Raw genomic sequence first — 25,893 nt, forward strand, 5'->3', positions numbered from 1 at the left:
AGAAATAGGGTTATGTCGGTAAGTCTTTTGCATTATAGGGCATCATAAAGGTACAGCAGCAACCAATCTGCAATTAGGTTTTGATAAGACTGCTACAAGGTCAAAAATTAAATATATGATGGGATCCAATGGGCAATTTTGCACGTATGTTTGTAAATCAGCCCCAGAAAATGTTAACAAACGGGTCAATGTAACCGTATAACAAAATCTGTGTAGTAATGAGGATTTTGTTTACAGAACCTACCTTTTCCTGCTTGATTTAAAAATAATTGTGCTTTTTGACGTGGCAGGAATGCTTTACTTCCAGTGACTCCTATGTCAACAAGATATCCATGGTCTTCTACGCTTGACACACACCCAGATACAAGCTATAGAGATATAAAAAAAGGTTATTCTTCAAAATACTCATCCAGTGGAAATAAATGCAAGGCGGCTATACACTGTCCAATCTGGTTTTAGCTCCCAAGCTGAACAGACAGACGGCATACACGGGACCACAAACAGTATGGATGCCTTCCTATTGTTCAGATTGTTCATGCAAAGCACATGAATGACTGGAACAGCAAAATGTGAAGAGGAGCTATGGCTCTGCGATGACTGACTAGTACTTTAAATTTGACAAGGTAAACTTTGTATTAATTTTACATTTACAATCTCTTAAATTCTACAAACCACACATGTGGCCCAACAAAAAATTAAACTTTAAATTTAATTTACACGCTTGTTCCACCTGCACCCCATACATACCATGCCTGCTTTCAGCGATCCGGTGGTCAGAGCTTTATTGACATGTTTTGGGTTGATGGACAGTTTGACGCTGTTGCAACCACTGGTTGTTGTCTCTAAACTGCTTATTGCACATCGTACCAACATTCCTGGACTGTACAGCTCAGAGAGGGGTGTTAATGCCTTAAAAGTAAAAACATTATGTTAATATAAAACCACCCTTTGTTAGAGGTGTTCAGGGTAGACTGTACACTGTGTGGATGCTCATAATCAGACACATACATGTTAGATTCATACATGCTAATTTACAAAGATGTGCTTTAAGAGCTACAAGACAATTAAAATCTGTATTTTTATTGTCTGAGGACTTTTCAGCAGTATTGCTGCACCCAAGTACCCTTTGACTTAAGGTGTGGGGCCTTTAGTGCCAATATATAAAAAAAGCATTCCATGCAAAGGGACAACTGAGTCTAAGGGGCAAATTTATCAAAATGTGAGTTTAGAACTTAATACATAAAAACTCTCCCACGTTCTATTCATTCCTATGGGATTTTTGGAAGTGTATTTATCAAATGGTGAGTTCTAACTTTCACCCACTAATAAATATGCTTCTTGAAATCCCATAGGAATGAATAGAATGTGGCCCCTAAATCTGGCAGGGGGTGGGTGGAGGCTCAGTGCTTAGGGCAGCACCAGACCTAAATACAGTCTCAGGGGGACCTTAAGAAGTCTGTGGAGGTGTGCAGAGGGGTGGAGATTACTAAGCAAAGCCGTGACAGGTGGAGATAAGCATTTTGTCTGCTGCCATTTTCAAACTGATGACAGTAGAAGTGTGACATAAATAAAAAATAATCAGTTACAGTTATAGTGTGTTTATATTATATGTGCTAAACCTAGGGATGCACTGAATCCACTTTTTTGAATTCGGGCGAACACCTGAATACTTTATAAAGGATTCGACCGAATACCGAACCGAATCCTAATTTAGAAGGGTTCACGAGTGGCAAAAAATTTTCAACTTCTGTGTTTATGTGACAAAAAGTCACATGATTTTTAGGATTTGGTTTGGCCAGGACAGTAGATTCGGCTGAATCCGAATCCGGCCGAAAAAGGCAGAATCTTGGCCAAATACCAAACCGAATCCTGGATTCGGTGCATCCCTAGCTAAATCCCATCAGATTAAACATTTACAATTGAAGCATTTAAGAAAGATATTTATCAGTATGATAACTGTATATTTATCATGAATGTAAAAAAATCTAGAATATACACATTATCCTTTTGTAGCACAACTAAATATATGCAATGCCTCACACAATTCTTCATGCAGAATGTCCATGTCCACAAATCTCTCTATACAGACTAGGTGGCCATATATTGACAGATTTGCTGGTTTGGCAAGGTCGCCAAACAAGTGGATCTTTCCCTGATATGCCCACCCCTAAGGTGGGTGATATTGGGTTGATCTGATCATTTGGCCCAATCAAAACTGCCACTAATCGGGCCATCAGATCAAGGACCACATCAACACTCAGATTTGGCTTTAGATCAGACAGGAAAATCAAACCTGCCCGATTTTAGGCCAGATATCGGGTGGGTAGGCCCGTTGGAGGGCCCCATGCATGGGCCAAAAAATTGCTGAAATGGTCCACTGGCAGCTTTTATCAGCCCATGCATGATCACCTTTAGATACCAGATATCGAACAAATTGACCTGTAGGACAATGATCCATCAGCCAATCTGATCATTTTGCAGGAACTGATAACCCAACAAACATACCCTTAATTGGGAGATTGGCCAGCCTGTTTATTTTGATTTAGCCAGCTATACCACAGTTTAATAACTGTAAATGGGCAACAGACAAATGATCATATAGTCTGGCTAAAAAATTTAATTATAAAAAATTTTAAAAAATGGATCAGGGTAACCAGCCCGATGAGAAAAAGATGCAAGATGTGACCACTAAAAGCATTTAAACATTTGGCAAATGGGTCATAACTTCCTGTATCAGAGTCTACTAAGGCAACACATAGGCCAAAATGTCAACTCAAGACTGCAGAAAAGATCAGTGTTACCACGCGCCATTAAATATGTTTAGTGCTTGAGAGGAGAGCTAGCGCACATGAAGGAACATGGAGCAACACAAGCTAGAAATGTGCAAGGCATACAGCCAATTTTACTTTTGAAAAGGCTGTGCACAACGTTTTGAGTTAACAAACCTTCCTCAGGCCGAAAAAACACGAATTAACTTCACTGCTAACCATCAGTGGTTCTTACCTCCATGGGGTCATCTTTTTTCACTTGCTCACCAATGAGTTTAGTATACGCCTCACAAATATTTGTTGCTTGGATATAGCCTGTTAAGCAATATGGCAAACTCACTGCCAGCTCAAAATCTTTAGCCTGTTTCACACAGCCAAGGAACATCATCCCGACGCTCAGGTTCTAAAAAAAAAAAAAAAAATATGTAGCAAGTTTATGCACAGTGTGAGGTTATACAGTCACCAGCGTGGGCATGGTTTAATGAAGGCATGAGCATCCGGGCATGTGACAGATGTTGCTGAACAACAACTCTCTGTAGGCCACCAAGAATCCTTGGCTGTTGGGGAGTATAGGTAAACATAGCTTAACAACATCTGTGGATCCTCTGATTGCCCATTACTGCATTAGTCTCCTGCAAACACCAAAATCAAAGTGATTGAAGCAGAAGCCAAGAGAGGGAATGAAGAACGAATTATACATACTTTATACTGTGGAATCTCCACGGTTTCCTTTGCAGCTGTTGTTACACTTTTTTCTTGACTAGCAGCCTTTGGCTTTTCATGAAATACTTTCTTTTTCTTCTTGATCTCCTGTTCATTCTCCTCATGATAAGTCTGGAAAAAAAATTAAAAAATCAAGTGATCTGTCATTTTCTTGTATGGTCAGAAATTATGTCATCCACTGCAGGAGTTAAGGCATCATACTGGGTGATGTATAAAAACATTGTAAGAATGTGGCATCAATGCCGAACAAAAACACAATTTAAGCCCAGTAGTTAACTACACAGATAGATAGGTATGAACATCACTAAAGTGGAGTGAACCTCATACTGGTTCAGGAGTCCCAATTAGAGATGGTGGGCAAATGTCATCAAAGGATCTAATGTATTTCAAGGGTGCATGGGTTCACAAATATAATGAAAAGCTGTGTAGGCAGAAGACCTTTAGGCAAAGACACAGACTGCATTGTAACCTAAATATGTGTTTTTTTTATATTTAAAGTTTGAATGAATCTAACTATTTACAAACATTGCTCAAAAAAAGGGAATAGAAGCTCAAGTAGCAAAAATGTCAAACAAAGTGAACATTATATTAAGTGGTATAGAGAAATCTCCCCCTAGTGATCAATGGAGGGGTAGGACAACTGAATGCAAAGTAACACTCTCAAATACCACTAAAAAGTTAGAAAATAGAAAAAAAATTTTATTTCAAACCATTAAAAAGCATAAGTAACCCCTTAAAAGGTATGGCCTAACGCATTTCATGCTTACAACTTTTTAGTGGTATTTGAGATTGTTTCTTTGTATTCAGTAATTTTCAAACATTTCCTATATTCTGAGGGGACTAGTGGGGAGAAGAGGGTTATATGATAATCTCTCTGTCCCTGGGTGCCTATGCTGATCTCTGCATGCTGGGCTTGTTTCTCCCCTGTGTGCAGTCTGTGCTCTCAAGCACAAACATGGAGCTGCTCACTATACAGATTATCAAAACTCCAAAAAAAGAAAATGATTCCAACCTCTATAGTTTATAGGGTATATTTGGTACCTTTGGCACCATCCCAATGATTGTACCTTTCCTTCTCCTTTAAAGGAGGTGCCATTTTAGGCTGATGTTCCATAGAGCATGTAAGACGCTGGTAATAGATCTTTGCTATCACGGGCAACTAAGCACTACGAAAATTCCTTTTCGCTGGCAACAACAGGAGTCGCCGGTCACTATGATGCTAAGGCCTTTGCACACACACGGCACAGTTGGAAGTGGGAGCGAGTTGAGGTGGGAGGGGGAGCAATAGAAGGGAGGGGTGAAGGAGAGAGGTGCGCAGACTCATGCCATGCCCTGAAGGATTTTTCTGGGAGAAGAAAGTCTGATAAAGAAAAACATGAGTACATAAAAGAGGGAAAGAATTCCTGTGTTTCTTTTGCTAAAGGACTCTGAGTGCTTATGGCTGTATTTACATAGATCTTTTGGATAAAGCTTACTTAGTTTTTACCTTTCCTTCTCCTTTAATAGAGAAAAAACATATTCAGATATTCCTTACCGAGAAAAGGTTGCCGTCATTTTCCTTAGGCCTTTTTTTAACAGTTTTTTGATCAGTTTTTTTCTGGGTTCCACCCCGTGGGAAACTTTCTTCCATGTTTCCTAATTTTTATATGTCACTTGAGGCTATGTGGAAAGACAGAAGAATCAAATGTGAGTATGATATTTAGGTGCAATTCAATTTTACACGTCTTATTGCCCCAGAGTACATATGTTTAATGTGTGGACATCTTTCTACTAGGCGAGTTCAACACCTAAGAACCCACTGACATCGAGAGAGTCGTACTTCAGAAGCAGGATAAGCTGAAGGTTTGAGTCCCTGAATAAATATTGTACAAATAGAAACCAATAGCAGTTTAAGGAGCTGAGTTTGTAGTGCATGTGACTTCCCAGTAGGAAGCAAATGGTAGTAAAGTTTCCTTAAAGCAATCACTGAAGCATATCTTTAACAGCAGGTTAAATGTGACAAAGGCCTAAATCTCTACCCGTTAAACGATCCCTATTATCCACAAATGAGATTCTCTGTACCTACAGATATTAAGCCAAATAAGTTATTAACATCACCACCCCTTCCCTATCCAACACACTATATAGCCCAAATAACATACAGAAAAAGAGGAGTATATCCTTTAGAATTTGCATATAGATATTCACTATAGAAAACTCTGCAACCTGTTATCCAAAAACTTCCGAATTACAGAACGGCCATCTCCCATAGACTCAATTTTAATCAAATAATTCACATTTTCAAAAATTATTTCCTTTTTCTCTGTAATAATAAAACAGTACTTTGTACTTGATCCCAACTAAGATATAAGTACCCCTTATTGGGGGCAGAACAGCCCTATTGGGTTTATTTAATGGTTAAATGATTTCCTTTTCTCTGTAATAATAAAACAGTACCTTGTATTTGATGTAAGATATAATTAATCCTTATTGGAGCCAAAACAATCCTATTGGGTTTAATTACTGTTTAAATATTTTTTTTAGCAGATTAAAGGTAGGAGATCCAAAATAGAGAAAGACCCCTTATCCGGAAAACCCCAGGACCCAAGCATTCTGGATAACAGGTCCCATACCTGTACTACAACGCACACAAACCCTGACAGCCTTCGCTTTAGACATGATGTGAGCAGTGAGAGCTAATATAACAGGCAGCCTGATTATTTAATTGCTCTGACAAGTAATGTAGCACTTTATAGGAACTGTTCATAATCTAAATAATTCCTGTCCCAACGAGCTTACTATCATATCCATATCTTATCAATGGCGAATAAACATATCAGCACTGTTTAACCTGCAACCCTCAAGCTGTTGTTAAACTACAACTCACCTCATCCCCAGGACCCATAAGAGTTCCATTTGGACAAGAGCTGGAGGGCTGCAGAATGGCCACTCTTAATATATATACTTATCTAACCACCTATGATGATGAGGGGCGCACAGCAAAAATCCACGTTGCCCATATTCGAAAACTAGTCCAAGAATATAATGTTATAGCGTCACTACAGATATCATTTCTACATAACATACCTTAGATGATTGCGGTAATTACACAAGTGTACGGGATGGACTCTCTGTCCTGTTACAATTGCATATTCCTCCCCTTACAATATGCATGCAGCAAATCCATACACACACGTGTAGGCACCCATACAATTGACCCGGAAGCACTACAGTTTCCCAGGTCAGCCAATCGCAGCTACTTCCGATTAAGAGACAGGGAAAAGTGACCTTTCCAGCACGAAAAGAGACCTCTGTTTCCACCAATCAGACTTCGACGCTGCCTGACAGACGAGTTTAACAGCCAGTGAGCGCAGCGGTACCATTGAAAGCTTGAGGCGGGGCTTGAACATTAGCCGCAGTGGAAGCAGAGGCCGGTGTTGAAGGGCACATTGTGTGTGTGTGGCTGCTCGGAGAAATAAAGTGAGTATCGGGCTGTACAGGCTGAGTGGGAGCAGTTTAGTGGGGGTTTGCGTTCTCCCGCTATAACTAAACGGGGATTCTGTAGTACAGCCATTTTAACTACAATCCAGCTTTCCTCCTTTACAATGTCAGGGCCTCAGAGCTGCCTCTGATTCATTTGGCTGGAAGTTTAAATTAAAAAGATGTCATTGCGAGCCAGTGGCCAGTGTATATCCGTAGTATATCAGTGAGGCTATAGTTATTTCTTAATAGAATTGCAGTTGAAAGCAGGTTCTGCCTGTTCCATTCCCAGTTTGCCAGACTACCGGGACAGGGTATCATAAGTCAGGTCTTCTCCAGCCAAGAATCCAGTTCCCACAATGCCTTGCGTGCTTTTGTTATTCTGTTACTTTGCAGATCATTTCATTTTAAAGGACAATGAAAAACATGTGGGACTCTGCTTCTCTTATTTGAAAAATGCACTGGCCCAGGGAACTTTCCATTAGAATGCCCTATCTGCCATTCTTTGCACTGACCCAGGGAACTTTCCATTAGAATGCCCTATCTGCCATTCTTTGCACTGACCCAGGGAACTTTCCATTAGAATGCCCTATCTGCCATTCTTTGCTCTGACCCAGGGAACTTTCCATTAGAATGCCCTATCTGCCATTCTTTGCACTGGCCCAGGGAACTTTCCATTAGAATGCCCTATCTGCCATTCTTTGCTCTGACCCAGGGAACTTTCCATTAGAATGCCCTATCTGCCATTCTTTGCACTGGCCCAGGGAACTTTCCATTAGAATGCCCTATCTGCCATTCTTTGCACTGACCCAGGGAACTTTCCATTAGAATGCCCTATCTGCCATTCTTTGCACTGACCCATGGAACTTTCCATTAGAATGCCCTCTCTGCCATTCTTTGCACTGACCCAGGGAACTTTCCATTAGAATGCCCTATCTGCCATTCTTTGCACTGACCCAGGGAACTTTCCATTAGAATGCCCTCTCTGCCATTCTTTGCACTGACCCAGGGAACTTTCCATTAGAATGCCCTATCTGCCATTCTTTGCACTGACCCAGGGAACTTTCCATTAGAATGCCCTATCTGCTCTGCTTCTCATATGGAGCCTTTGCATAACCCTAGGTCTATCAAGTGCAGTCAAATTTTTTTTTTTTACTGTGCATATGTCAGCCTAGGGCCTTGCCAGGGATCCCTGGGAAAATTGGGAGAAAATGGAACGTTCTGTGGGCCAATGCAATTTGTAGGGAAGGGAAGTGCTTGGCCATACACTCACCGATATTATTCGGTGCGTGTATGGCGGCTCGGCAAGGCTGCAGATATCTGTCGATTCATCGATCGGGTGGGTTAAAAGATTTTGATTGAATGCCATTGAAGGCGCCTAAGCAAAATCTACGTTCAGGGCTGAATCGGCAGAAGGAGATAGAATTTCTATTGTGATACCATCGGTCTAAGTTGCTATGCTGAGTCACTGATGGGTGCTCAACAAATTATTCTGACCCAGTGACTTTGGATTTCATTGACCTTTTAAAAGGCATTCAAAGAATGACAATAACAGAAGTGTACAAGGAATAGTGGGATCTGGATTCTTATCTGGAATAGAGACTGGCAATCTGTGGATTGTGGCAAATGCCAGAGGGGCTGCTGTAAGATGCCATAGACAGTCACTATTTGTTGGGCTGTTTGGGCCTCTGTGTACTTGAAATGTCAGGGCTATTTCCCAGTCCAGACCTGATTTCTCTATGTGCTTTCTGTGGTCTGGCAAACTGAAAAAGGTAAAATCAAAAATTGCCAGCCTGGGTTACAAGGTTAGTGATTAGCATTCCTTGGGGGTGCCTAACAAACTAAGACCCACCCTCCAGTGAATTTGAGTTTTGTTGTCCTTCAGTCACAGACAATGCAAATTATTGGGGGACTGGGAGAGAGCTGACTAACTATACAATGTAAAAATAGAAAAGCAAATTGTTACAGACATGCTGCTTTAAATAGCCATCAACATTTATAAATGGCTTTTATACCATTAAAATAATGATGCATTGAATTTGTTTTATTTCATTATGCCAAAAGAAAAAATGGGGGCTGGATATTTTTAGGTATAATATGATCTGGTAGCTGTGAAGGAAAGGGTGTATTTCTCACAGCTACAGAGTACATACAACCTGGCCTGGGCTGCGCTGGCAAGCTGGAAATACTGGGCAATGTGAGAGCGGCTGCTGGGGACCTGTGCTTTATTTTGGGATTATGGGGACTGCTTTGCCTTATCTTAGGGCCTGTATTCATACTCAGGCAAGCTTTTCCATGAAAAGCCTCAATTCCCATTGCAGCTTTTTGACCAGTCTTTTGAAATTGTTTGTTTTTTAGTCATATTGTTTGTGCTCACTCCTTTGCAGTGCTGTGTATTTTGTGTGAGGAACTATAGTATGTACCAGTAAACTATACAGGATATTGCTACTGGGTCAGTGACTCCCCATTTGAAAGCTGGAAGGAGTCAGAAGTAGGCAAATAATTCAAAGTAAAAGACCGGGTTAAAAATTGCTTAGAATTGGCCATTCTGTAACATACTAAACGTTATATTAAAGGTGAACCACCCCTTTAAAAGGGCAGCATAACCCTTTGTTCAGAATGAGTCCAATGAATAGGGCTTGTGCTAAACATCCTTTTTGCTTATTTATTTAATCAGGAAAAACCTGTGGTTGTGTTACTGCTTGAGCTAAACAGGGATGCTGAAGCTACTCTATGACTGGTTCTTGCAATGTAGATAATTATATTACAGTGGACAGATCAACGCCTGCATTATAGACTCTTATTATCTACCTCACAAGGACTGAACATTGAGAAACATTGCATCGGTTTCCTTGTTTGCTTTGTTGAAGAAATAACAAAAAAAACGTTTTTTTGACAATAGTCAAAAAGTGTTGGACACAAGCTCTATTCATTGCACTTATGTTGAACAAATTAATGGGGAGTATTGCTTTTTCCCTTCAATCTTGGAAAGTTTGGGGTTAGGCCTGGTCGCCCGTATTTAAGAAGGGTACTTGTTTAACCTTGCATGTCCTCTTAGCATTAAAGAGTCCTTAATCTAACCATGAGAGTGCGTGTTTCAAATGACTTCTTATGTAGAAAATTGGATCCCAAATCTTGCATCTGGAAAACTGCACCTTATTTTCTAAAAGGCAATGGATGCATCTGTGTGTGCAGTTACTTGCTGACTTGCTACACTTTTAGATGACTCCTTACAAAGACACGGAGACTCATATCCCTGGCTTCATTATAGTGGTGCTGCAGAAAATCTGTATTGTCCCTTTAACCCTGAGTGTAAGCAGCTTTAGTTGCATTGCAGCAGCAAGATTCAATTTCTAACCCCTAAAGAGAGAGGTCTATTGGGAATAGGGATGAGGTAAATATTTGTCATAAATGTTTATGAATGTCACAACATGAAAATATAGAGTAAAGTAACCATATGCACCAACATAACTGCAGTCAATGCTATTAAGTATAATTCTTTACAGATATCTGAGCAGCTGCTAAAGGTTCTGTTGGTCACAACCTGTGACAGTGCCCTAAAGGCACCATGTGACAGTGTTGAAATTCTCTTTGGCCCCATCTGTAGATTAGAAGGTTTTCTGAATTTCTGTATTCAAGACCCACTTTCTAGTGTAGTACGCAGTGAAGGAGGAGTCTGCCTACAGGCAGGCCCAAACTGGCAATCTGTGGATTCTGGCAAATGCCAGAGGGGCTGCTGTAAGATGCCACAGACAGTCACTATTTATTGGGTTGGTGGGGGCTGTTTGGGCCTCTGTGTACTTGAATGCCAGGGCCTATTTTGAGTCCCAGTCCAGCATGCTTAAAGGATGATTACAACCTCTATGTGGTGCCTCATGCTAGAGGTCCTGGTGTCTGTAATGGCTGCCTAATTGCTGTAAAGCACTTTGAGTTTTCCAGGAGAAAAGTGCTATAAAAATAATTTCCCTTGCTCCCCTACACATAACTACCGAGATATAGAAACATTTTTGTAGTCCTGGGACAAATTTGTGCTTTCCCTAATTGGTTGTATAGCGGTATCCCCTTAACCCTATAACAAGGTTATAGAACCAGTGTTATCCCCCAGCTAAATAATTTCATGGGTGTTCACTAGTGATGGGCAATCTTTTTTCCATGCTACATTTTTTTTTTCTTACTGCCATTGGAGCCTATGGGCTTTTTTTTTGCCAGCGTAACCTATTGGGAAAATTTTTGCTCGTCACTATTGTTCACAGCAGCAAATACATTTTCAATCCAAGGATTCACCTTAACTGGCATTCAGTTGTCAGTCGGTGCCTCAAGTTTTACTCGGGCAACCTCTGTTTATGGTATAGACCCATACATGTCTATTGGGAGGTATTTCGGTAGTTTAATTTAGACCTTAAGAACAGTAGAAAAGGCTGACTATAAGGAGTTAATATGTTCAGGGGTAGAAGAATGCGAAAGTGGTAAATGGCCATCTTGCTGCATAAAAGGGGAAGGTAATCTATATTATGTTATAGAACCTATACTATGCAACTTTTCAACTGATATTCATTCATTTTTATATATTTTTTTTAACATTCCCAGGCTTTCTGTTTCCAACCTGAATCTTTAAGGGTGAAGACACACAGAGCTACAAGTAGCAGCTACTTTTTCACGGCTACTAAACTCCAGAAAATACCCTGCCATAGAAAATACTAAGAATTGTCTCTGCTAAAACAGACGTAGAAATAATTATCAGTAAATCAGCATTGCTACTAGTAGCTCTGTATGTCTTCACTCTAAGAGTGGCAGAACAAGACCAATTGCAATTCTTTAAAAATCAGCTGGAGAAGGAAAGGCTAAGTCACTTGGGGGTGCCAAAATGTTAGGCACCCCCAAGTGACTTCAATCGCCTACCTTTTACCCCAGGCAGGTGCCCCTGTACGGAGAGAACAGCACCAGCCCGGGGTACCTGCAGCGCTTCCTCCTTCCTGTAGCGCCGCGCGCGCATGCGCAGTAGAGTGAAAAGCTGAACTTAAAAAAAAACAGTCGGCTGAAGAGAAAGGAAGGAGGAAGCGCTTCCTACAGGTACCCTGGGCTGGTGCTTTTTTCTCCTAACAGGGGCACCAGCCCAGGGTACAAGGTAAGCGATCTAAGTCACTTGGGGGTGCTTAACATTTTGGCATCCCCAAGTGACTTAGCCTTTCCTTCTCCTACTAAAAATACCCCTATAAGGGGCAGCTTATATAGAATTTATATTTAAGGGACACAAAAACCCTGCAAGTTATACACATGTAAATGTGCTTTTATTTCCATCTATCTGAACAAATTCTATCCCCCTTTTAAGGTTATTAGTCATGGGTGGACACGACTCAGGAACTCACCATCAATTCACTGGCATCCAGAAATACTTCAATGCATATACAATAACAGGGAGAAGGAATGTAAGTACATTTGGCGGCTCTGGCTGTAAACTGGGCCACTCCTGGCAAAAGTTGTCAGCTTATTGGTGCTTTTTCATGTGTGTTGTGTGTATGACTGGTCAACAGTGATCTTGTTATTGGCCAAGGGGGGGGTGCACAAATGATTGGATGAGCCACTGGGAAGCCATTATTAGGAATTTGGTGACCTCTCAAAATTAGCAGATGTTGCTGCTTATGGGCAGCTTTATAACTAAGGTTTTCTCACGTTTTTTTTTTTTTTTCTTCCCTTTTTAGTGTGTGTTAGCCACATATGCAGGAATTGCGGCCCTCATCCTTTTCTTTAAACTGAAGCCCAAGAAACATACTCCGGCCATAACAGACAAATAATGGCAAGTATTTATGGTTGTATAAAGTGTTTCCATTCTAAAAATGTAATGTCCAGTAAGCAATCTGAGGTGGTCACATTTTATCATGCAAGAGTGATAGGGCCAAGAGAGCTGCTTTAGTTTTATGTTTTCTTGTAAGCACATATTGATAAGGGTTTGAAGGCTAAAAAGTGCTAGTCCTATCCTTTTCCCCATACAAGTGAACTATTGCCAGACTTGGATGTGTTGGGAGCTCCTCTGGTGGCTGATGGTACAACCTGTACCAGCAACACAAACATCATAAAAGTTCATGGAGGAGCCAAATAAGGGCTAAGATTGGCTATTAGGCAGCCTCTATGCACACTATCAGCTTACAGGGGGCTTTATTTTGTAGTAAATCTTTATTCAACCAAAACTTGCTCAAAAATAACTACTTGGTTTGGGGGCACTGAGAGCAGCATGTTGCTCATGAGCCACTGGTTGGGGGGATCACTGCTATAATTGTTGTTCAACTAGAAGGAAATTATGCTCAGAGAGCTGTTTCTATTGGTGGCTCTACCTTACCATTCTCTACTGCCCAGTCACTGAGCAGCCTGTAACTTACTTGAATGGAACAACTAGTAACTGGCAGATTCTGTGCTAAAATGATCCTGTCAACTCTAATCAAACTGGTAAAAGAAAAACCGTAGACTAAAAGTTTCCCCTTAGAAAACAAGTAGATGTTTTGCCTGCAATACTATAGTCTCTAATGTGAAGAGTACATTTTGCATCAGTATTTAGTTTTTTGTTTTACCACCACCCAATCTCATGATTTTATTTCCCTCTCTTCTTTAGGGTTCTTGGTTCTGCAATCAAAATGTGATAGATTCCTCCTTCCAAATAAGAAGACATTGATTTGTATTGTTTATTTACAAAATATCAATTATAGATAAAAACTGTACAAAAACAAGCAGTGATTCCTCTCATTTACAGTTAAGCATCACACAGTCTGTTGGAGGTATATAATTAAATGTATTCCACTGTCACTTAGTCCTGTTATTTGTCTTTGTAACCAGACTTGGCGGTTGGCTTACAATGTCTATCCAGCATTACTTTTCAAACAGGCTAGCTGTTTATGCGCCTTTCACTTAACATAGGGAGGCATGTCATGTGAACAACTGTAGTTGCCCTACCTTGGTTTATAGTCTGCTTTAGGGTTACACATACATGTAAGCAATAAGCCACATAACTTTCTCTCACCACAAACCACTACAGGAACTTATCCTCGGTATGATGGTGCTATCTATGGGGAACTTGGAGGCAGAGTTGGTTCTGTACCTATATTTAAATGGCAGGTGGTGACTTCTTGATGCACTTTCTCCTACACCACATACTAGCAGAGCAACAGCCTTTTTGTAACTCCTACATACAAGATAAAAATTAACCTAATTGCATGGCTTTGCCTTGTAAACTCAGCAGTAGCTTTTTAAAAACAAAATTTATAATGTAGAGGGCCTGGAACACTAGACTGGTAACCTTGGAGCCTTCATGTGTGTATGGTTTATTGCAACTGCTTTCCTATTATGTATAAGCAATTAGTAACTAAAAGTACAGCTTGTATATAAGACACCACTTTTATGTTTCCTGAGGCAATGAGCTTGGATCCAAGAGTTCAGTTGTTAAGAAATACTTTGCCATCTTGTTTAAAAAAACAAGCCACTTTCTGCACTTTACAGAACTAGGGCATTCATATAAGTACATACCTGCAGGTAGTTGCTCCCTAACAAAAGTAGTGTTGGATCATGCAGTTTTATAAGTTATTTAGGAGTAAACCTTGCTTCACAGTAACAATGCTACTGACTTGTGAATGAAGAAAAGGGGATGGGGAAGTGTAGGTAGACAATCCTGAATTCAAAGAGTTGCAAAACTATACAATAGTAGCAATGTTGATAAGGCATATTACAAACTAAACAGCTTTTTATCACCAGTTGTGGAATATAAAATGACATTAGCCGAAGAAGAAGCAGGATTGAAAGCACCACTTGACGTAAATGCTTGAGACATTTCACAGCTTCGGTAGTTGCTACAACTAGATACTGGGATAAAACCCACTTGAAAGAGTAGATTTGACATTAAGAAGCCATAAAACAAATTTTTTTTTTACTTTACCCTTAAAGGATAGTCACTGGAGGGCAGAAATGCAAACCACCCCCATAAAACTCTGAAAAGTCAACCTTTTTTTCTTCTCATGGTTACTAGCAAATGTGTTTCTGGCTGCTGTAACACATCTTTACTTGAGCTAGGCACTGTTGAAGAGAACCTTGATTCGAAACAAGACACTGAGCTGAGGGCTTCAAAAATATAAGGCTGGCTTATCAGCACAGGATACTGTTAGATGTCCATCTCTAAAGAGAATAAAGTGCATCTTCTCATTGTGGTGTGTAAGCTCCTGCAGCAAGGAGCAAGTTTCGTCTTGTGAAATGGAGATGTATGACAGGGGTTGATTTGGTCATAAAGGTACCCAGCAGTAAGTCTTGTGAGTTTTCATGGAAGTTTATATGCCCAGCGGAACTTGTAAAGTCATCAGTGTCTAAGTCTTCAAAGGCCTTTACTGTATCCCACAATCGAACAGTATTGTCCATTGAACCTAGGCAAAGTGGTGGGGAGGAGAGAGGGGGGGGAAAAAAGAAAGAGGACTAAGGAACCTTGCAAATGTTTCTGCTCATGCCATTTATCTGTCAATCCTGCACAAAATACCTGTGCATCTCCGCACAATCCCAGACTACACATTTTGCTGTATCTGAACAGACCAACTATTGTTACTTCTACTAATGCATATGCTAGAAAGGCCTGGTGCATTGACCCACCCATTTTATATCAGGTGCAAACCTTGTGAATGAATCTGTAAAAGAAAAACCATTTTACGGTGGCCATACAAAAGCAGATTTAAACTGCCAATTTAGCATCGTATCTGCCCATGTCTGGGGCCTTCCGACAGGTCTAAGCGACCAATATCTGGCTGAAAATTGCCCATGTCAATCAGGCAGGTTTTGTTTTCCCATCAGATCGAGGACTACGTTGTCTCATTGATGCGGTCCTTGCCCCAATGGGCTAAGGACAATCGGATCAGCTCTATATTGCTCACATCAAGTGGATATATCAAGGATGGGCAGGCTTAAGCATATTTATTTTTAAGTTTCTGGAATCATGGCCCAATCCTTCAAGATTCCTTATTTCAGACAAAATAAAAGAACAGATTGTCTGGGGATGGCTATAGAGGGCTCTGAGCAATTTTATGCCCCCCCAAATGAATGGTTTCTGTTAGAACTATTTGTTCAAAACAGATCCAAAGTAATTGAATTCATTATTACATACCACATGTATAATACTGCTTTGATAGCCCATGGCAACCATTTAGCAGATAATATTTACTAGTCACCTGAATTAAAAAAAAAAAAAAATCTTATTGGATGCTAGACCAGGCCAATTGTTGCACCTTTTTCTTTACACTACCCTGTTTGTCTTCCCTTTGAAAACTTCAGAGCATGTGAATCACTACATACACTTACTGCCTTAAACTTCTGCACGTAAATTACATTTGAAAGAGAAAATTTAAGGTCCAAAACATTACACACATACCTGATGATAAAATCTCCCCATCTCTGCTAAACCTAAGTGCATAGACTGTGTTTGTGTGACCCTTTAGCTCTCCAACCATCAAACCATGGCCAATGTCCCACAGAAGAACTCTGCCATCCGACGCTCCTGTCGCAAGAAACTTTCCATTTGGAGTGAATGCCAGTGAATGGATTGGTCCCTACAGAAACAGAAATCTTGTTCAAGGACAGAAAATAGCAAACGAATCCTCACATCATGCATTGTTTGTAACCAACTATGTAAATGTTATTTCCAGAAATCTCTACCTTATGTCCTGTAAAGATCCTTACACAGTTCCCATTTAGTACGTCCCACAATCTTACAGTTCTGTCTGTTGAGCCAGTGGCAATATAGTTGGAGTTTGGGTGAAACCGTGTACATATGACATCAGCAAGATGGCCAGCAAATATTCTTAAAGGCTGATAATGATCTGTAGCCCATAAACTAGGAAAAAACAGAAGTGACATTATATATTAGCTTCTTTTTCTGTTTGAAAGGGCTATGAAACTGTACAAGTTGATATAGTGTGAAGATGACTCATGTAGTTCAGCATTATAACATACATAGTAAGTTAGTTTGAAAAAATACATGTCCAAGTTCAACCTTTTATGCCTATATATAACCTGCCTAACTGCTAGTTGATCCAGAGGAAGGCAAAAAAAAAAAAAAACCAAAACCCTGTTAAAGCCTCTCTAATTTGCACCAGAGGGGAAAAAAATTCCTTCCTGACTCCAAGAGGCAATTGGACCAGTCCCTGGATCAACTTCTACTAAGAGCTATCCCCCTACCCCTGTATTCCCTCACTTGTACTGAGAGCTATCCCCCTACCCCTGTATTCCCTCACTTGTACTGAGAGAGCTATCTCCCCTACCCCTGTATTCCCTCACTTGTACTGAGAGAGCTATCTCCCCTACCCCTGTATTCCCTCACTTGTACTGAGAGCTATCTCCCCTACCCCTGTATTCCCTCACTTGTACTGAGAGCTATCTCCCCTACCCCTGTATTCCCTCACTTGTACTAAGAGCTATCTCCCATAACCCTGTATTCCCTCACTTGTACTGAGAGAGCTATCTCCCCTACCCCTGTATTCCCTCACTTGTACTGAGAGCTATCTCCCCTACCCCTGTATTCCCTCACTTGTACTGAGAGAGCTATCTCCCCTACCCCTGTATTCCCTCACTTGTACTGAGAGCTATCTCCCCTACCCCTGTATTCCCTCACTTGTACTGAGAGCTATCTCCCCTACCCCTGTATTCCCTCACTTGTACTAAGAGCTATCTCCCATAACCCTGTATTCCCTCACTTGTACTGAGAGAGCTATCTCCCCTACCCCTGTATTCCCTCACTTGTACTGAGAGCTATCTCCCCTACCCCTGTATTCCCTCACTTGTACTAAGAGCTATCTCCCATAACCCTGTATTCCGTCACTTGCTAAGAATCAATCCAACCCCTTCTATATATTTGAAAATCTTATATGCTAGACATTGGATTCATTTTTGTCTACAGCCAGTGATGCTCTGTACAGGTTACAGTACACAGCAGCCATCAGTGATTCCAAATGGGAAGTAAACGAGAAAGTTAAAAGTGATGGCGTTGAAAACACACCACGTGCCACATTCCCAAGCAATATTTAGGCCACTTACTTTCAAAACACAGCTTTGAACTGAAGTGTGTTCAGTAAAAAGTTCGATAATACACATCCATGAACTACTCTCAAAAACCTAACCAGATACATGTAGTTTACTACAATTTTTTATCTTACTGGCAATTTCCTAATACAGTTTAGAAAAACAGACTACAGACACCCAGCAGCAATACCCAGTATCTTACCGTGCAACTCTGTCGTGGCCTCCTGAAACAAAGTAGTACCCATAAGGAGAGAACTGTGTGTCCCAAACTGGGTAATTGTGCCCTTTGTAAGCCACTAAGCATGTAAATGTCTGAAGACTCCATAGCCGGATAGTGCCATCTTCAGAACTGGATAACAAGTAATTCCTGTTTGAGAATTGAAGTCATTAGCAAAATCAACAGCTAGCCAGAAACAGCACATATTGCAAATGATCCATCTATTTACAGAGGTGACAGCAGCAGATGAAAATTACAATAAACAAACCGACAATTATCAATGAAAGCTAAAGTCCAGCTTAAGGGCTATACTGCATGGGGAGTGTTTGTCGGTTAGTGTTGGATCGACAAAACACATCCTACATGTGGTTGCATGGATCAAAATATAATGCAACATAGAAATATTTGATGTGTAAACTACATAAATGGCACAAGTGCCTGTCTGATGCGAACATGCTTCATCCGATGAGAAAATCTGTGCCTCAGACTTTTCTCTCATTGAAATACATTGACTGTTGGATGTACACGTAGGTCATCCGACTTTACATTACAGCCTATGGAGATCAGATTTTGTTGCATCCTACAAAATCTTGTGCTATTGCATGACTAGGTCAGATAAAATCTGACCAAACTCTCCCATGGAGTTTAGCCCTATTGCTTACAGCCAATTAAGGCCCTTCCAGGGCATTTTATGGTTACACGTCTGAGACATCTTAATTTAAATATAATTCTGCCCCACAAACAGGTAGTGTATCAAGACAGACAAAGTTGGACAATACAAAGAGGCCCTTAAATATCAAACCTGTCTGGACTGAAGCTAGTAGCATAAACAGGACCACTGTGACCATATAAAACCTTCATCTCGCTTGAGGACTTTTCATCCATGATTCTTTCTAAAACATCATCTGACTCTTTGTCTATGATGCTCAGATCTGCAAAAAAAAAAAAAAAAAAATGCTCAGGAAAGACTGTGACAACCTCACAGCACTTAAAATAAGGATGCATTACATCCAGGATTAAGATGGCATTGAAACCCTTGAAGTCATGACATTTTAAAAAGTCTGGACAACTGAAAGGGACAATGCTGTGTTCACCAAAGATGGAATTTTTAGCTTTCAAATTGTGTAATGTAAATTAGGGCTCATAATTACACAAACATTTTATGGAGGTTTTGGTCATGTAAAATAATGGATTTAGTGCATTCCAAGTTATAAATAACCTGAGCTAACGTAAAACAAAAATAGTTTTAGTTCAGTTAGTTAACTCTTATTTCAGTTTTTTGAATCAAAACCTTCATACTTTTTTTCCAGAACTATCTTTAACTTCTAATTTCCCAAGTTCTTAAGTAATACTATTTACAAGATGCTAAATATTTATGAAAGAGCAAAATTGTTCTCCGCATATGTGTGCTGCCCCTAACCTATAGTTTGCTGACCTAAATTATAGGTGTGAGTTATAAGAGAAAAAAAAAAAAAAGTTATAAGGCATTTTACCAGATGCAGATTTGACACTCCGCAACTTTTTAGGGGTAAGGCTCCAAACGCGAACCGTGGAGTCTGCAAATCCTCCTGCTATGAGGCTGGAATCATCAGTAACATCCACTGCCGTCAGGCCCTGCATAGGTAAGGGGTGTATGGTTGCATTTATATGTCACTCATATTCAAGCACAAAACAAACTAAAAGACTGTATTCGTTTAACTAAGTCATGTCTAACTCAGTGTTGCAGTTTACATAGGGATGTCTGCCCTTAATGTCAATGGTTAATTGCTCCAACCAAGCTACTGACTGTTCTACTTGTGCTTCTAATGTATATCCTAAAATACAAAACGAAAAAGCATACACACAAGACGCTTCCAGTCTAAAACCACCATAAGTAGGTTGCCCTAAACGGGGTTTTCCCATCTCAGGTCAATTCACTGGTTAAAAAACAAACAACTAACTGGAGCACATATAAGCAATACTTTCAGCTTAACATACCGTATATACTCGAGTATAAGCCGAGTTTTTCAGCACGAAAAAAGTGCTTAAAAACTAATGCTCGGCTTATACTCGAGTGAATATGGCATTCGGCATTATTTAGTAGTTATACACTGTTGGGAAATACACTGATGGAGGGGGATAAAGGGACTAAGCGCTCCTCGCTCCCTGGCAGCTTTCTGGTAGGAGAGCGGTGGGTGAATACAGGCTGTAATGGCATTCGGCGAGCACGCCGCCCCCCCACCCACTGGTTACTCGCCTTTAACATCAAAGCGATTGCTACTGTCAATGCTAATAACCATAATTGTCCGTGCAGATGACATTAGGAACTTCTTTCCGGTAGGAGAGCGGTGGGTGAATACAGGCTGCGCCGCTGGCATTCATAATCATAATTGTCCGTGCAGATCTCTTTTCCGGTAGGAGAGCGGTGGGTGAATACAGGCTGCGCCGCTGGCATTCATAATCAGAATTGTCCGTGTAGATCTCTTTTCCGGTAGGAGAGCGGTGGGTGAATACAGGCTGCGCCGCTGGCATTCATAATCAGAATTGCCTGTGCAGATCTCTTTTCCGGTAGGAGAGCGGATACGCATACGCGTCCGCCCAAGTACTCGTGGGGGGCGGGGTTTCGGCACTCTGCTGCTTTCTGTGATCTTTGCACTCATCTGAAAACTCTCCAGCTCTCTCTGCACGGACAATTGTGATTATGAATGCCAGCGGCGCAGCCTGTATTCACCCACCACTCTCCTACCGGAAAAGAGATCTGCACGGACAATTATGATTATATGCATTGAAAGTAGCAACCGCTTTGCTGTTAAAGGCGAGTAACCAGTAGCAGTTCTCCATTTAGTTTGCTCAGCTGTAGGCCAAGGAAAAATGTAAATGGGATGGAGAGGGAACCAAGGAAATAAAATGATCCTTGTCTAGAACTCTAAGCTCAGTTCAGAAAATTAAGATGCTTACTACAGGGATATGTAGACCCAGTCCATACACTGTGATAACAGCACTCCGGTAGCATATTATTAGATCTTCCACTCCTACAGGGAAGTTCATTATTAGCCTTATAAGTGCCACTGGAGTTTTCATATGAGTGCATAGATCACATATCAGAGCCAGCTCTTATATTTGCATTTTAAGGGGTTGGCCACATATAGTTACTGAATGCGCAGATCTGGTACCACTTTGTTCATCCACATTTAGGGCCAAATTGGGCTGACTTCATTACAATTGGATCATTTACTGGGCTTATGGAGACGCGTCAGCTAAGGACCACATTAGTGCAATGGTATAAAACACAGAGACAGTATTTTTGTTATGTATGTTAACTAGTAAGTTGGGATCCTGTTGATGGGTGCCAACTGCCCAGGATATCCTCTAGATGTAGATGATAGGATAAGCTTTGATTGGACAATTTGCTTCCTTTATTAATTATTTGATTATTGAAACTTAGCAGAAGTGGCTGCATTTCCCACCCTAGGCTTATACTCGAGTCAATAAGTTTTTCCAGTTTTCTTAGGTAAAATTAGGTACCTCGGCTTATATTCGGATCGGCTTATACTCGAGTATATACGGTACATAGCCCAGTGAGTAAGATATTAATGAGTCAAGACAAAATTGGGCACAAGGTACTGACCTGATAGGCATTAAGAAACGTGTAGAAACAAATGGAGGGCAGAGAGTCTTGGCCTAGCCTCACTCGTTTTGCAGTTTCTTTCATGATCATGATTTTATCAAGTTTGTCAGAGTCCTTTAGTTCTGGAAGTGGAATCCTAAAGATGAGTAGGCAAACAATTAATAAACCTTACTTTATTTGGATATGCCTGTAATTTTATATAAATTTCAGATAAACCGATGTTGCAGCTCACTTTTCTCTGGTAAGGTAAAAACCCACTATACCTGTTTTGTGGCGGAGCATTAGGATCCTGCTTCTTGCTTTTAGAGCCAACGTTATCTTTTTTAGGCTTTTTCTTTTTTGGCTTCCCTTCTTCATTCTCCACTTCTTCATCCTCGTCATCCAAAGGGACTTCTATTTCTGGCTCTTTCAGAAGCCCAAAAAATATCTAGAAGGTTGGTTGGAAAAAAAAAATATGTGAACACACATTCTTGTGGGCATAATTTATTCTGCAAAGTCCTGTATTATTTATATTCATGGCAGCTTGCCATAAACAATTCCTCCTCAGGCCGAATTAGTATATAAAATGCTTTGGGAAAAATATTTCCACCAAAAATACTGGCATTTTATCAACACCTTGGGTACATCTCTAGATTACAAAGGCTAACAACCACCAATCTGCAGCCAAAATCCTTCTTCCATCTATGCATATACCTTTGCTTTGTTAGCTTCTCGTTTTGCTTCCCCAGACAGACTGCCCACCATAGCATCAATCTGTTGCTTGCTGCGCGGCATCCCATCAAAGATGTCAATGTACAAGTGCTCCTGAACGATGCTCCAGATCTGGTTGTTCTGCCGCTCCTGTAAATGCCTCTTCAGCAGCTGGTAGGAGTCACGAGATATTCGCAACACAAACTTGCTGGTGCGGAAGTCAAGGATGGTCTCGTTGCCCATCATGTGCCCTTTCTTCGAGAGGCTGGCTAGAATGCGCAGATCATCTTCATAATAGCATTCCTGATCTCCGTGAAACCTGCATTGCAAATGGAAGAATACAGTGTTTAAGAATTACATTTGTAGCAGAATTTTTTAAGGCATGGCAATCCAATGAATTCAGTCTGTGCTTGTCCTCCCATAAAAAAGCTTTGGAGCGACTCCTACCTAGCCCTCCACTTGCAGTTGGAGAGAAGCGTGCAAGGGTGGAGGGATTTCTTTACAACTACAGAGGAAGCAGATCCTGCAGTCCCCCTTTTCCCCCCGGTGTCTGCTTCCTCTATTGTTACACCAGTGTGCATTTATCCGCCTATATACTATAAATATATTACTTACTTTTCAAAAAATGATTTTGCCTTTTGTTCATGCTGATTGTATACTAGCTCAAGGTACATGTGTACAAAGAGTGGGTAGAAGAGTTGGGATAGTTCTGCCCGATGGCAGTCTAGCACAGACTCTATAAAGCGCTTCAGGCCACTGTAGTACTCCTCGTAGAGGGCCGGATCTCCTTGTTGGGTGTAAGCAGACAAAACTGCGCTGACATCTGGCTGGTCTTGAGGGCCGTTATTTAAAGTAACTGCAAGAAAATACACATTCTGTATTACATAAATAGGTATTGGGACATGTCCACCCTTCATCACTCCTGATAGCGGTCAATGAAAATGACAGAGGTCCACCTGTCACTTCAAGTGGGTTCAATAAAGCACTTTATATTTCTGTATATGTATGTACTACTACCACATAAATGTCCTTGTTATTAGCCGAAAGGTAAAATCACATTAGTCACCTTCAGTCCCCAGTATGCTAGTTCAGTGGAACAAAGGCATATTGTAACTACTTTCACACTAGAGGCCACACATTAAAAGATCTGCTCGTATGGCAAGGTTGATATGCGCTCACCTTAAATGATACAATGACAGAAAGGCAGGCAGTCAGGGCGAGGACTGCATCAACGAGCCAATGTAGCCCCCAGCTGGACAGGATTTTAAAGCAATGAATATCAGGCCTGTGTATGGCCACCCTTAGTTAGTTGCAAGCCTCTAATCCATGGACACCAAGACAATCAAGAAGTGGCGGTCTGACCACTGCTGCCTCTCCCCTCAGCAAGAACAAGGGGGGTCAAAATATAACTGTCCATCTATCACTGCTCCTAATACTAATAAATGAAAACTACTGGACACACTGAGCAGTGATAGGTGGACCTTAGTAACCAAAAGACTTAGCCCGCCTGTCAAGGCTCTGCATCCATCACACGAGCTGCTTTACATTTTATATTACCAGGAGCCCTAATGGTCTTCTGTCAGCGTAAATGGCACACTGGGGCCGCAAAACATTCTACATTTGTCAAAGAGTCCCATTTTACTTGCAATTTTTTCACTTTTTCTCCAAGGCTGCATTCATGTTTGTGGCAAAAACAGCATTAGGTTGTGTTTTTTTTTTTTCTAAACAAGCTTTACATTACAGAAGGACACAATTATCTTAAAAACATAAAACAGGCCTGAAAACATTATGGATAATATATTTGTTTATGTTTTCAGACCTGGGGTCTGTATATAATGTAAACGTAGCCCCTGTCTGTCAATGTGAATGTAGGAATACAACAGCATAGAGAAGCTGAGAGTGTGGGTTAAATATCCCAGTTATGATGGGAACAAGGAGCAGTGGCTAGTGCAAGTTGAAGGCAAAATTCAGCTCAAGTAGCAGTTAAGGCAACAGCTCCCCTACAAGGCATAAAAACCAAAATATTTACCCCAAACCAGATTTGTCTACATAGTGTAGCCTGATTAATCTGTATACAGCACAGACATGCCACACAGCAATTGTACTTCATGCACAATCCCTGTGCCAGTGGAGCTTACAATCTAAGGTCCCTGTTCCAACAGTTGCCTGACAAGGGGCCCCTTGGAATGCAGTAAAGCTGGGGCTGTATGGGGGGGGTACATAACTAAATGCAGTCCATGCTGCTGACCTCCAGCTGCTCAGAAGTTCCAATGTAATAGCAGGATACCCGTATCTGATGTATTATTAGATGTATATACTGATGTATATAGTGAATATCTTATTTCTGTTGCCCCCCCAGGGCCCCTGTGATACCGAAGCAAATGCCCTCCCTGCCCGACCCTAGACCCGGCTGTGCTCATGGAGCCGAATGGTGGGAGCCAGGTTCCGATGAGTGTAGATCGGTAGCAGTGTCGGTAGCAGTGTTGGGCACAGAGAGCTCACCTTTCCCCGCACAGGCAGAAGATGCGCTACTAGAAGCCGCACCGCCGGCAGAAGCCGAGATGTCCGATCCCGCCGCGCCGCTCACCCGGCTCAGCAAGGTCGTGTCGGCTCCATCCCCTGCCCCGGCGCGATCAGGGCTGAGCGATGTTAAGGCGAGCAGCTCGTCCGAGTCGAACAATCCGCTCTCCCTGAGGAGGATATCGGCAGAGTCCTTGAGTTTGCGCTTCTTCAGGTACTGCAGCACGGCCAGCAGCGTTTGGCGGTCAGAGGCATCGGAGCCGGGCGCTGGGGCAGCTGCAGCCGGCGGAGCCGCAACCCCCGGGGGAACAGGAGGAGCGGCTTGGGGACTAGAAGGACTCGGCGGAGCGCCATTTCCCAGCGCTTGTGCATTCCCATCCACGCACCCCGATATATCAGGCTTCGCCTCGTCCTGCACTTCGGGCTCTGCCTTCACCACCACACTCGCCTCATCTGGCACCGCGGCCATCTTGCAGCGGGAGTTTATTCCCTTACGGCGTTTCTCTTTACGGCACTACATGGAACAACCCATAAAAATGGCGTCTCTTCACCCCCAGCGGCGTGCCAGTACATCCACGTAGTTTTCGCTAAGTTACACGTTTTGCGACAGTCCTGGCAAAGACAAGCTTTCCGGCAGGCATGTCCTGGCGTAGTCTGATTGAAAGCTAGTTTAGTGCTTCCATCTTGTGGCCAATCTACACATTTTTATTATCCGTTTCTGGATTCATGTTTCTTGACATTAGGAAGGGAATATACTGGGGGTGTAGCTACAGAGGGGCAGGGGAATGGCCAAAATCTTCACTCAGCAGGGGCTCATGTTATGGATTCATTATTTTCTACTGGAAATTATAGAAAACACATATACTACTAAACAT

The 25,893-nt window shown here is 41.5% G+C and overlaps 3 protein-coding genes across 3 annotated transcripts in view; 1 reads left to right on the forward strand and 2 right to left on the reverse strand.

Annotated features, from left to right (window-relative positions):
* pdcd11 (programmed cell death 11) overlaps window positions 1–6,748 on the reverse strand; it is a 29,947-nt gene extending 23,199 nt beyond the window's left edge. Inside the window, exons 1-6 of the mRNA XM_004915851.4 lie at window positions 6,558–6,748; window positions 5,026–5,150; window positions 3,471–3,602; window positions 3,004–3,171; window positions 748–909; window positions 245–368 (exon numbers count right to left, since the gene is read on the reverse strand). Coding sequence (XP_004915908.2) covers window positions 245–368; window positions 748–909; window positions 3,004–3,171; window positions 3,471–3,602; window positions 5,026–5,121 — 682 coding nt within the window. The 5' untranslated portion in view covers window positions 5,122–5,150; window positions 6,558–6,748. The remainder of the gene's footprint in view (window positions 1–244; window positions 369–747; window positions 910–3,003; window positions 3,172–3,470; window positions 3,603–5,025; window positions 5,151–6,557) is intronic.
* A 104-nt stretch (window positions 6,749–6,852) lies between these two features.
* On the forward strand, window positions 6,853–13,745 carry atp5md (ATP synthase membrane subunit DAPIT). Its single transcript, XM_004915850.4, has 4 exons — window positions 6,853–6,950; window positions 12,280–12,376; window positions 12,650–12,744; window positions 13,555–13,745. The coding sequence occupies exons 2-3, from the start codon at window positions 12,290–12,292 to the stop codon at window positions 12,740–12,742; spliced, it is 180 nt and encodes a 59-aa protein (XP_004915907.1). The 5' UTR covers window positions 6,853–6,950; window positions 12,280–12,289; the 3' UTR covers window positions 12,743–12,744; window positions 13,555–13,745.
* Window positions 13,746–14,851: 1,106 nt separating this feature from the next.
* taf5 (TATA-box binding protein associated factor 5) lies at window positions 14,852–25,516 on the reverse strand (the record flags this gene model as incomplete). The annotated part of the gene is given in 11 exon segments (NM_001142114.1): window positions 14,852–15,346; window positions 16,339–16,516; window positions 16,623–16,800; window positions 18,187–18,351; window positions 19,004–19,133; window positions 19,695–19,815; window positions 21,809–21,944; window positions 22,072–22,235; window positions 22,502–22,817; window positions 23,114–23,354; window positions 25,001–25,516. Coding segments are annotated over 11 exon segments (2,334 nt in total). The 3' UTR covers window positions 14,852–15,128.
* Between the last annotated feature and the right edge of the window lie 377 nt (window positions 25,517–25,893).

The sequence above is a fragment of the Xenopus tropicalis genome, chromosome 7 (assembly GCF_000004195.4).
Source record: "Xenopus tropicalis strain Nigerian chromosome 7, UCB_Xtro_10.0, whole genome shotgun sequence".
Taxonomy (NCBI): Eukaryota; Metazoa; Chordata; class Amphibia; order Anura; family Pipidae; genus Xenopus; species Xenopus tropicalis.

What these genes read in the sequence shown, in the direction of transcription:
- atp5md (XM_004915850.4), top strand. Translation starts at nt 12,290, where the DNA reads ATGGGTGGACACGACTCAGGAACTCACCATCAATTCACTGGCATCCAG. An exon ending in CAATAACAGGGAGAAGGAAT is followed by an intron (nt 12,377 to 12,649) that starts GTAAGTACATTT and finishes TTCCCTTTTTAG; the next exon opens with TGTGTGTTAGCCACATATGC.